Source organism: Pavona decussata, unplaced genomic scaffold (genome assembly GCF_977016875.1).
Source record: "Pavona decussata unplaced genomic scaffold, jaPavDecu1.1 SCAFFOLD_38, whole genome shotgun sequence".
NCBI lineage: Eukaryota > Metazoa > Cnidaria > Anthozoa > Scleractinia > Agariciidae > Pavona > Pavona decussata.
The window spans coordinates 4000001-4012317 of record NW_028145460.1 but is presented as its reverse complement, the minus strand read 5'-3'; the positions used below and the strand labels follow the sequence as shown (position 1 = coordinate 4012317).

Genomic DNA, 12317 nt, shown 5'->3' with positions numbered 1-12317 from the left:
GAACCAATGAAATCCCATGAGATACCCACTAGACCATGGTCCAAAATAAGTGCCGACCTTTTTTCAGCTGGATGGATGCAACTACCTCGTTATGGTTGACCATTACAGCGACTTCTTTGAACTAGACCCCCTCGGTGGGAACACATCAGCCAACGCAGTCATTCGAGCCATGAAAAGACAATTTGCTTGTCACGGAATTCCAGACGAGTGCATATCCGATAACGGCACACAGTTTGAAAGCCATGAATATTCACGTTTTGCTCGAGAATATGGTTTCATCGTACGCAAATCGTCACCATACCACAGCCGAGGGAACGAAAAGGCGGAATCCACAGTCAAAATTGCAAAGAACATTCTGAAAAAATCCCGCCATGAGGACCCCTGTCTGGCACTCTTAGCGTACCGAAACACACCCCAGCAAAGATATGATTACTCGCCAGCACAACGCCTTATGTCTAGAAGACTACGGGACATCATTCCCACAGCCCCGCGTCAACTTGCTCCACATACAGTGTCCCCAAGTCTAGTACAAGAAAACATTTCAGAAAGGAGACGGAGATCAAAGGCTCAGTACGACAAGAGGGTGTCGGCGCCGCTTGCCGAGTTATCAGAAGGAGATAAAGAGTACGTGGAACCTAGACCGACGAAAAAACACCAACCCTGGATCTATGGAGAGGTAATTGGAGGACCTGCCCCAAGGTCCTGCCTCGTGAGCACAGCAATGGGACCAGTCCGGCGAAACCACGCACAAATCAGGGAGGCAAAGGCAGAACCAGTCGACAACTATGATGGAAAACTGTACCGATTTGAAACTGCATCCCTACCATCTGAAAGTGGACCGATAGAGGAAACGGATCAGCCAGTTGAACAGGAACCTACACCGCCACCTCGCCGTTCAACCAGAAAACGTAGACTTCCCTCAAGATTCAACGACTTTCCTATGGACTAAACACTCTTGCGAGCGTTTGACAGAGTTTAGACACTGTCTTCGAGAGTTAAAAGACTTTGTTTGCTTTGTTTGACTTTGTTTGTTAGTTTGTTCTTATTTTTAATATCACAATCATGAATATCATGTCGTTTAAGTTGAAAATAATTGGAAAAATAGCTTGGGGCCGTTCCCTTGAGGCACTTTTCAACCAGTTTAACAATGTGGTTTTCTCTTCTCCTCGTAAGGGTGTTCCAACAAAGACTTGTAACCATCTGTTCGGTGGACAAGACTATTCTACCACCTCGTCTTTGTAAACATTCCAGACCTCCTTCATTCCCTTTACCACATCGATAGAAAACAGCACCACAATAGTATAGTGGTGTCCACTCTAAAAAAGCCGCCTCAATCCCCAGCCCCAGCGCCAATACTAAAAACTCTTCGATGGACACATCCTTCCAGCAGTAAGCACTCGCGAACATGAGAGCATGTATTGTTGGAGATAGCTGTTTCAACTTATTCGCCGCTTTCCTTTCCAGCCTGTCTTAGTTTTTACATAAAGCTTTTATCTTGCTATTTTTAGCGACCATTCTTAAGCTTAATTTTTACTCTTGTTATATAAATCAATTGCATCATTGTGACTTTTAGATTTACTATCGTTATGACGTATGTTGTAAATTAATTATTATTGCTACTTAAAGGCCCTTTTCAGGGAGTGTCATAAAAGTTTGCTTTGTATTGTATAAATTGTAACAATCGCTGAAAATTTGTTACCTTTGACTCGAAGGCATCTGTCCAATAACCAGTTGAAGCAGTTACGTCCAGGCGTTTTTGGCAACAACACTCAGCTGAGAATACTGTAAGTGGGACCTTTAACTTTGTCACTTAGCAATAAATATATTACCTACCTCTAGCCTATTTAGAGTAGTGGAAGGTAGACAAAAAGTTGAACTTTATTTTTTAAAACGAAACGATTTGCAACAGAGGATTGGAGAAACTTTATTGATTAGTCATTAAACTCAAATCAACCTAGGATTAGCTTAATCAGGCCTTGAACAACTGGGCCCTGGCTAGATCATGCTACAGAAACTGAGTTAAGCTCCTAGTTCGACTTACCTTTTTTCCTACAAAGAATAATATTAATAAACAGTTATTTATATTTATGCATAGCCTGCGCGCCCTCGTGGACGTCTCCCATGTTCACCTCTGCGTGCAGATAATTATATCAGTAACGAGAGTCACATTTACGGTTAAGATCGTTAGGTTCGGCAGAGATGTTGGTATTGGTAAAGTATGGAATGTTTCAAAGAGGTATACATATTTTTCCAACTTTTAGTCATTGCTCGTACCATTATAGTAACTTGTTGATTGTTTCTCTCTAGGTATTTAGCCGGTAACCAGCTAAGGGATTTACCTGCAGATGCTTTTACAAACAACACTCAGCTGCAAGAACTGTAAGTTACAAACACTATCATTAAAGGAAACCTCCACTCCGTCAACAAATTGACGGTAATTTGTCGGAAATGGTGTTCTGTCTAAATTCAAAACAGAGTTCAGTTTAAAATGGAGAAGTGACATTCAAGTGTTCTAAAATTAGATATTTTCGATTTTATTTGTCTCGGGCGCTGCCATTTTGTGACGTCATACGGTTGCTGCTTTTGTCAGTAAGCAGAAGTTTTTGTGTGTCAAACAAATGAGTAACCATATTGCGTCATGAAATCGAAGGTGGCGGCGCCCGGGAAATTGAAAAGGGAAAATAGGCGATAATCAAATGCTGTTTTGATCGACACAGTAAAATTATTTCCATGTTTTCCAACGAAATTGTAAATTAGACCGTATTTTCAACAATTTAACGTTGATTTATTTCAAGAGTGCAGGTTTCCTTTAAATTTATTCGGATCTGTTTTCGGACTGTAAACTAATAACTCAATTATTTTTTGTGCCACCCATAACTTGAAACTTAGAGGAGTTTCTGCTATTACGCTCACATTTGCACATAGTTGCCCACTATACTGACTTGCCAACATTTTCCTGTATCCTTTCAATTGTTGCAATGAGCATGTGCTTTACTTGGCAATCAGGGTTTAAGGATGAGTGGTTCTTTGTGAGGGAACTGAGTTTGCTTACTCCTTACGATACAATTTGGGTTTGAGGTTTCGTCTTTCATGAAAGAAACTGCATTATCTCTGACGCGGTTACCCCTTCTGGCTCTAAGGTAGATTTCCACTGTCCCGTAAATGTTAAGAGCAATTCTCCAGGAAAGTGAAGCAAAGTTGGAAATGAAAAATTTTAACCCCTCTTCAATTTTTGTGTGTAGGTAGGTTACCTTGGGGGATAGACAAAAACAACCATATTTGGATCGGCTGATGTATCGTTGCCATGGTAACCGCACTATATGACCTCGGCCTTGGGACCATGTTTTGAGCAAAAGTTCCACTGTCAAAAAGTAAAAGTCGAGTCTGGTTCTCGGGTGTATGTGAACCAATTCAAATGAAATTCATACAGATGGTAGAACCACTCTCCCAGTTTATAAAATTTGCCGTTACAATAATTTGGGTTTCATAAACGAGAAGAAAATGCTCGTCCTACTATGTTCCCTGTCAGCCATTTAGACAAGCAGGAAAAACAAGCACAACGATATTCGTTATTTCTCCGAAAGTACTCTTTCCACATAAACCAAATTAGCAGCAGAGATTACATAGATATTGACGTTTCTAAATATCATAAAATCAATTTGGGGAAAACTATACTCTGGCCATGGGTGCTGAAGACACCTGGGACAAATTGCAAAAAATTGCAAAATTAGTAATTTTGAGAGCTCTAGTGTTTAGCTCAAACAGGCTTTAGAGAGAGAAAATCAGCTTCAAAAGTATCTTTTATCATCTTGTCTGCTACCTACATTTAGTAAATAAGGTTTTAGTCAGCAAATTTGATGAAATATAAATTGATACAAAACCTACCTTGAGGGTTTTGGGAATTTCTTCAGGATGCTTTCGTCGCGTGGTTCCCTCCAGTATCTCTCCTTCGCACGTTCCGTCTTTTTTGACCAAATCTAGCGCAGACTAACAGTTACTCCCATCGAATATCCAGTTTGCTGTGCTTCAGACCAGGGATGATGATACAAGTAGCCCGCCTACACTGACAAAGTCCAAAACATGGTCGTAATGCTTGCGATTTCTGCCGTCGAGCACCTAAATTCATCAATATTATTCAGCCAGGAAGTAGAGTAAATGTGTCGAGATCGATGTACAAAGCAAATGCATGCCTTTAAGCAATCCAAAGTAACGTCTTTGGCTAAAATCGAGTCAGATATTGCGATAGTCGACAAGCCAAGAATGGTGAATAAACTGAACGCATAGGCCGGAAGTCCAAGAAGCACGACTGCTGACCGGATGTAACACAATGTAATGGGATGTAACACCGGATGTATGTGTAATGATATCCTCTTGTAATGGGGCTGTTTCACAATGGCAATGGTGAAGAAAGCCAAACAAAAAAAAAAAAAAAACAGAATAACCGAATGAAAACAAAAACAAAGGAAATGAAGCTGAACTAAAGCTTGGGTGAAAATTGAACGCATAATCATAATAGCCGCACCCCTCCCCCCCCAAAAAAGATTGCTCTTTAGACTGTGAAAATGCAATTACAAATTCAGTTATGATAAACTATTCGTGACAAGAGAATGAAAAATTCGCGCATGAAATCTTATAATTATTTACCTGCACGGCAAAGAATAAGATCCATTTCGTCGCTGATTTCATCACGGTTTATACTAAGTCCGTAGGCTTGCACGTGCCCGGAAAGATCCCTTTGACATTGACTGAGTTTTATATTGTTTCCACTGCACTCACAAACCGAAACGTCCCTTTTGGGATTTGAAAGAGACCAACTTTCCATTGTCCCGACCAGGATATTTTCCTTCGCACGACGATATGCAAATTTCCCTAACAGTTTTTTTGATCGACGGCACAAATTTACGTCCGGTCACCCCTCCCCCCACCAAAAAAAACAATAGCAAAAAATAAATAAATAAATAAACAGAAAGAATGCCAAAATTTGGGCAGGTATTAGGTACTGAATGTGAAAATTTATCGGCTTGAAGAGGACTTATTCATTTCTGGAGGAGAGGTGGGTCAAAAATTCCAACTTCGTAACTTCTAATGTGTACGCTAATGCCCCAGATCAGCGACGTATCTTACATGCAGGCCATCCTTAACATCCAATAAGCAATGAATTAAAAAAAAAACAAACAAACAAACCCAGGAAACATGGGCGGCTTATGTGGTTGCGTAAAACGACTAGCGAAGCGCTTTTATTTTGTCCTCTTTATTCACCACTGTAAAACAGTCATAAAAGCGGATCAAAAGTCGTCCTTTTATCCCCCTATCAATGATATATTGTACCAAAAATATCTAAAGAAGAGATAATGCCATTGCGAGAATAAGCCGAAGCTACAAAAACAAACAAACAAACAAAAAGCGCGTATATCGCATTTAAAACTACATCCGGTCAGCAGTTTTGCTACTCGCATTTCCGGTCTACATACGTTTGGTCGTAAACAGGTCGTAAATAACGATTTCTTCGCTTCTCAACCATGCAGCACGGAATGTACGGCTCGATTTAGCCAAAGACGTCATTCAGAATCGTCGCAGACATGCATTTGCTCAGCTGTGATCTTGATGCATCTATTTAACTTCCTGGATGGATTGTATTGATGAATCATTTCGATACTCGACACACGACTGTGTTTGACCTGTTCAACTGTTCTTTATTCGGGTTAATGCATCATCATCTTTGGTCTAAAAGTAGATGTTTGGCAAGGCTAGGCAGTTAGATTTGTCCTTTCCGCTAGAGTCTGTGCAAGATTTGGTCAAGAAAATGGAGCAAGCGAACTGAGGAGATACCCATCCTATACGACAAAAGCATCCTGAAGAAATTCCCAAAAGTTGCAAGGTAGGCTTTGTTTTAATTTATATTTCATCAAATTCGTTGGCCAAAACCTAATCAATCAAATGTATATAACAGATAAGATGAATGAAAAAACCTCTGAAGCTGATCTTCTCTATCTAAAGCCTGTTTGAACCAAATACTGGAGACCTCAACATTTCCAATATTGCAATTTTTTGCAACTTGCCTCGGATGTCTTCAACACCCATGGCCAGAATATAATTTTCCCCAAATAGATTTCATAATACTTATAAACTTCAATATCTATGTAAGCCGTGCTGCTAAATTGGTTTATGTGAAAAGAGTACTTTCGGAGAAATAACGAATATGGTTGTGCTTGTTTTTCCTTCTTGTCAAAATGGCTGACAGGCAACATAGTAATACGACCAAGGTCTTCTTGATTATAGAACCCAAAATACTCTAACAGCAAATTTTATAAACTGGAAGAGTGGTTCTACCATCTGCATGAATTTCATTTGAATTGGTTCACATGTACTCGAGAACCAGACTCGTTTATTTTTACTATTTGAGAGTGAATTTTTCGGTCAAAACATAGACCTCAGGCCGACGTGATCGAGTGCCGTTTCCATGGCAACGACGCACCTGCCGATCCAGATATGGCTGTTTTTGTTCATCCCTCCAGGTAAGCTACCTCCACACAAAAAATGAAGTGGGGTTAAAAATTTTCATTTCCAACTTTGCTTCACTTTCCTGGAGAATTGCTCTTAATTGCTACGGATAGAGGCTCTCGTCACTGACCGTGTTTTTCAGAGAGGTCCTGAAAAATTAATGACAAAATAATTACGAACGGCTTAGGCAAACATAGGAAACTGAGAACTGTTTACATGTATTATAAGTTAAACATCTCACGTTGCACAAGCGGCTCTAACACCAGCTGTTACTTTATATTTATTTACGCATGTAAGGTTACAGTTAAATTAACGTTAGTACGCACATAACATTTACGCGGCAGTAAAAGTCCATGATGTTCTTTATAGTCCGCACGATGTTGTGTTAGTTTCTGTTGGCGAGGGACAAAATTGCTGATAGAAAAACCATAAGTATTGTACCTTTAAGCGAGAAACAAAAATTTCTTGATGATTAAAATATCGCTGAAAGCAAAGAACGAGAGAACAGTGTTCTATGTTTACATGAGTCTCATATTAAGTGATTGTTTATCTCATGGTAGGTATCTATCTATGAACAAGTTGCAGGGCTTTCCTGAGGAAGTTTTTAGGAACAATGATCAGCTACAGTACCTGTAAGACATAAAACTAAAATTAATCCTATAAGACTATTAGTTTCCAGCTTTGAACGTTTTCATTAACCCAGAAGTTGATAACCACATGCTTTTCTGGCAGTATGCTTACATGGCACATAATGGCCCACGTTTTCTTCCCCCCAACGTTTGTTCTTTAATATACTTTGGCAGCGTCAGCAGCACTTTCTCACTTTCAAATTTAGCAGTTTATTTAAAACGGTTAATAGCGATTTCCTCTGTTTTCACATCAACCTCCGAGATAAAACGAGGTTCAATGTTTGTAGATCGTCGGAGTACACGGATGGAGCCAACATACGGTCATGTGAGTGGGGACGGAGACATTAGGGACCTTCAGATTTGACTACGTGTACGAGTTTTCAAATCTAGTTTGTGCAGTTTAGAGAACCGCTTGTCACACCAGTCTTGGTGTAGGTTCTCCTTATCTGCTGGTAAAAAACAAAAAGGAGAGTTCTTGGGATAGAGAGTTCTGATTTGGAAATTGAAAGTCGTACTTGTACTCAATCTCGTACTCGTACTCTGATCTAAACGTCTCTAATGTAAGAAGCGAAGGAGGTCGATAGAAAGCCGCGTATCACGGGATCTAAGAAGGAGTGTTCCTCCACCGAGCAATTTACCCGCTGTGCATGACAAGCGTTCTTGGATTGGTTCTCGCGTGTCCAGAGCTAAAATACAAAATTCTTTTTTGAAGGAACAGTCAGTGCAACCGATCGACTTTTTTAATGAACAGATGATGGTATGCTCTGGTGCGATAACAAAAAGTATTGTTTACGCTCATGAGTGAAGTCCAAGTTTACATTAACCCAGGATTAGCTTAGTCAGGCCTTAAACAACTTGGTCCTGGCTAGATCATGCTACAGAAACTGAGTTAAGGTCCTAGTTCGACTTACCTTTTTCCCTACAAAGAGTAATATTAATATACAGTTATTTATATTTATGCATAGCCGGCGCACCCTCGTAGACGTCTTCCATGTTCACCTCTGCGTGCAGATATATCAGTAACGAGAGTCACATTTTACGGTTAAGATCGTTAGGTTCGGCAAAGATGTTGGTATTGGTAAAGTATGGAATGTTTCAAAGAGGCATAAATATTTTTCTAACTTTTAGTCATTGCTCGTACCGTTATAGTAACCTGTTGATTATTTCTCTGTAGGTATTTAGCCGGTAACCAGCTACGGGATTTACCTTCAGATGTTTTTAAAAACAACACTCAGCTGCAAGAACTGTAAGTTATAACACTATCATTAAAGGATACCTCCACTCCGAGAACAAATTGACGGTAATTTGTCGGAAATGGTGGACTGTCTAAATTCAGAATTTCAGTTTAAAAAGGAGAAGTGACATTCAAGTGTTCTAAAATTAGATATAATTATCGCCTATTTTCGATTTTATTTTTTCGGGCGCTGCCATTTTACGACGTCATACGGTTGCCGCTTTTGTCAGTAAGCAGAAGTTTTTTTTTGTGAAACAAATGAGTAACCATATTACGTCATGAAATCCAAGATGGCGGCGCCCAGGAAATTAAAAAAAGGAAAATAGGCGATAATCAAATGCTGTTTTCTTCGACACAGAATTATTTCCATGTTTTCCAAAGAAATTTGAAATTAGATCGTATTTAAACAATTTACCGTTGATTTATTTCAAGAGTGCAGGTTTCCCTTAAATCTATTTGGATCTGCTTTCGGACTGTAACTCAGGCTAATAATTAAGATATTTCTGTACCACCCATAACTTGAAACTAATAGGAGTTTCTTTTATTACGCTCACATTACCACGTATTTGCCCACTTTACTGACTTGCCAAAATTTTGCTGTATCCTTGCATTGCAATGATCATGTCCTTAACTTGGCAATCAGGGTTTAAGGATGAGTGCTTCTTTGTCAAGGTACTGAGTTTGCTTACTCCTTACGATACAATTTGGGTTTGAGGTTTTGTCTTTCGTGAAAGAAAGGCGCCTATTACGGGATCTACGAAGGAGTGTTCTTCCACCGAGCAATTTACCCGCTGTGCATGACAAGCCTTTTTGGATTGGTTCTCGCATGTCAAGAGCTAAAATAGAAAGTTCTTTTTTTGAAGAGATAGTCAGCAGAACCGATCAACTATTCGATTGGACAGATGACGGTATGCTCCGGTCCGATTACCAGTAGTACTGTTGACGCTCATGAGTGAAGTCCAAAGGTCAAATGGAAACTTTGGTGCCTGAGCAGAGTATAATAATAATAATAATAATAATAATAATAATAATAATAATAATAATAATAATAATAATAATAATAATAATAATAATAATAATAATAATAATAATGATAATAATAATAATAACAATAAAAACATATTTATACAGGATGACTATTTCAGTTATAAAAACTGCTGTCAACATGGATCCTGCGAAAACTAGATCTAAAAAAGTTATATAAGAAATCGAGAAATCATCCATATGAAAAGAGATAAAAGGACTAAAACTAGAATTCGCATACAATCATTGTTACACCATGTGATAATCACTGATCTGCACCTTAGTGTACTGAATAATCACATGCACTTGCATTGTCACTCACGTATCCAGATAGTGTGTATTCAGATTGCTCGCAGCAACTTAATGTATTTAGTTTTCAACATGCTACCGGACAATAAACATGGTGGCAGCGACGTGGTTTTTTTTAGCAATCTCACGGATCAAGCGCTTTACCGACTCAACGAGATATGGCCTCGAACACTCCATTTTCCGAGTTTAAGACGACAGGAGATGACAAGCACGACCTGGAACTAGATAGAAGATTCGACAGATTACTGCATCATGCAAAATTGGTTCGATTCATCGAAGGAAACTGACGCACTGAAATGAACCAAGCCTGATAAAGCTATGGCATATCTCCGGGCATCTTTATCTCCGGCAGCGAGAACGGTTTACAAATACAGCTTGGGCCTAGACGAAGCCGATCAAAAGAAACCTCATTGTGTTGTTGCCGCGCTTAGAGAATATTATGGCGCTAGCATTGGAGTCTCAGGGGAACGACAAAAGTTTCTTCGCTTGCTGCAAAACGAAAACGAATCGATCGCCTCCTGGGAGACGCGAGTACGCCATCAAGCAGCGCAGTGTGAATATGAAGACTATGCTGACAAGCTTATGTGGGACCAACACAGCAATTGTCACAGTGTTTCTGGTGTGGCGGCAACCATCAACAGCCCCGTAAACAGCATTGCCCAGCATTTGGCAAAAGATTTGGAAAGTGCGGGATCAATGGTCATTTCGCGCCTATCTGTAGAGGTGGGGCAAGACGACAAGGACGACAGCAGCAATCGAATTTTCTCGATGATGACAACGATGAAGAAGCGTTTGTGGCGAATTGCGAGACACCTCCACAGCCGGTAAAGAAGTTTTTTGCCCATCTACAACTCATACATGGAAGGAAAACGAAAGTCGTGAAAGCACAAATCGACTCGACATCCACGTGCAACACTATACCCAGCAGTTTACTAAAGGAGGTGTTTCCTGACGTGAAGATCTCGCGGACCAATAGCAAGATCAACACATATGGAAGCCAAACTACGCGTCCTGAAGGCCAAGTAACCCTGTGTTGTGATAGAAGGGGCAAGATTAGCACCATAGACTCTCTTGTGGTCAACATGCCTAATCAGAAACCGCCACTTCTCAGCGGTAGAGACGAGAAGCCGTGGATTATTTGAAGGTGTATGCTCATGAAACAAACGCAGTTGAAGAAGAGATTCGTCGCAATATGCAGTCACTTCCACCACTAGGAAACCTGACAAAGAAAGACGTGCTACACCACTACTCAAACGTATTTAAGCCAAGCCGTGGAAATCCTCTTGGAACCCCCTTGCACATCGAACTTGATCCTAATTTTACTCCAGTACACGCCTCAACGCGTCGCGTTCCCGTGGCAAAGTTGGACAGAGTAAATGACGAGTTAAAGAGACTTTGTGATGAAGGCATCACAAGGCCGGTCACACAGCGTACAGACTGGCTCTCAAACATTCTGGTAAAAGAGAAACCGAATGGAAAACTTCGTATATGCATTGATCCAAGTCAAACCATTAACAAGGCCATCAGAAGACCCAAGTACACAATACCGAGGATTGAAGAAAAGTTTCCCCAACTGACGAAGGCCAAAGTATTTACCATTCTTGACGTATCTGAGGCTTTTCAAACCGTCGTGAGGGATGAAGAGTCTTCTCTACTTACTACGTTCCAGGGACCAAACGGCCGCTACTGTTATACTCGCATGCCATTTGGGATCGCCTTTGGATCGGAGGAGTATAGACGGCACCAACATGAATTCTTAGACGGCTTACACGGGGTAATAAACATTGCCGACGACATCTGTGTTTTTGGATGCAGAGATTCAAAAGAGGAAGCTGACATCGATCACAACAAAAATTTCACTAGCCTGTTAGAAAAATGCAGCAACGATGACCTGCGACTCTCGGCAAAAAGTTGCAGTTTAAATCTCCCTCTGTCACTTTCATGGGACACAAGCTTACCGAAAAAGGCGTAGAGCCCAATCCAGCTAAAGTATTTGCAATTACAGAGATGCCAACGCCCACTGACAAATCTGGGGTACAGCGTTTTCTTGGCATGTGCCAATACTTAAGCAAGTTCTGTCATACCTTGTCAGAAACAGTTCGTTTATTAAAGGACTTGACCAAGGAGGATTCTGCATTCCTGTGGTCAAAACGTCATGAAAATGCATTTAACTCGGCAAAGAACCTCATCGCTTCAGCAACCGCATTACGCTACTACGACACAACCCTCCCCGTGACGCTACAAGTGGATGCATCAGAAGATGCAATCAGTGGCGTATTGCTACAAAATGATCAACCTGTTTGTTTTACATCTCATACCCTCAACAGCACGGAAAAGAAATACGCCCAAATTGAAAAAGAGTGCCTTGCGATCGCGTAGTTTCGCTTCCATAGATAAAAGCTTTATGTAAAAACTAAGACAGGCTGGAAAGGAAAGCGGCGAATAAGTTGAAACAGCTATCTCCAACAATACATGCTCTTATGTCCGCGAGTGCTTACTGCTGGAAGGATGTGTACATCGAAGATTTTTCATTATTGGCGCTGGGGTTGGGGATTGAGGCGGTTTTTTTTTAGAGTGGACACCACTGTGGTGCTGTTTTCTATAGATGAAGTAAAGGGAAT

The 12317-nt window shown here is 40.4% G+C and overlaps 1 protein-coding gene across 1 annotated transcript in view; it reads left to right on the top strand.

Moving 5' to 3' along the window:
• LOC146483691 (uncharacterized) overlaps window positions 1-12317 on the top strand; it is a 99383-nt gene that overhangs the window by 33080 nt on the left and 53986 nt on the right. Inside the window, exon 16 of the mRNA XM_085105834.1 lies at window positions 7062-7133. Coding sequence (XP_084961960.1) covers window positions 7062-7133 — 72 coding nt within the window. The remainder of the gene's footprint in view (window positions 1-7061; window positions 7134-12317) is intronic.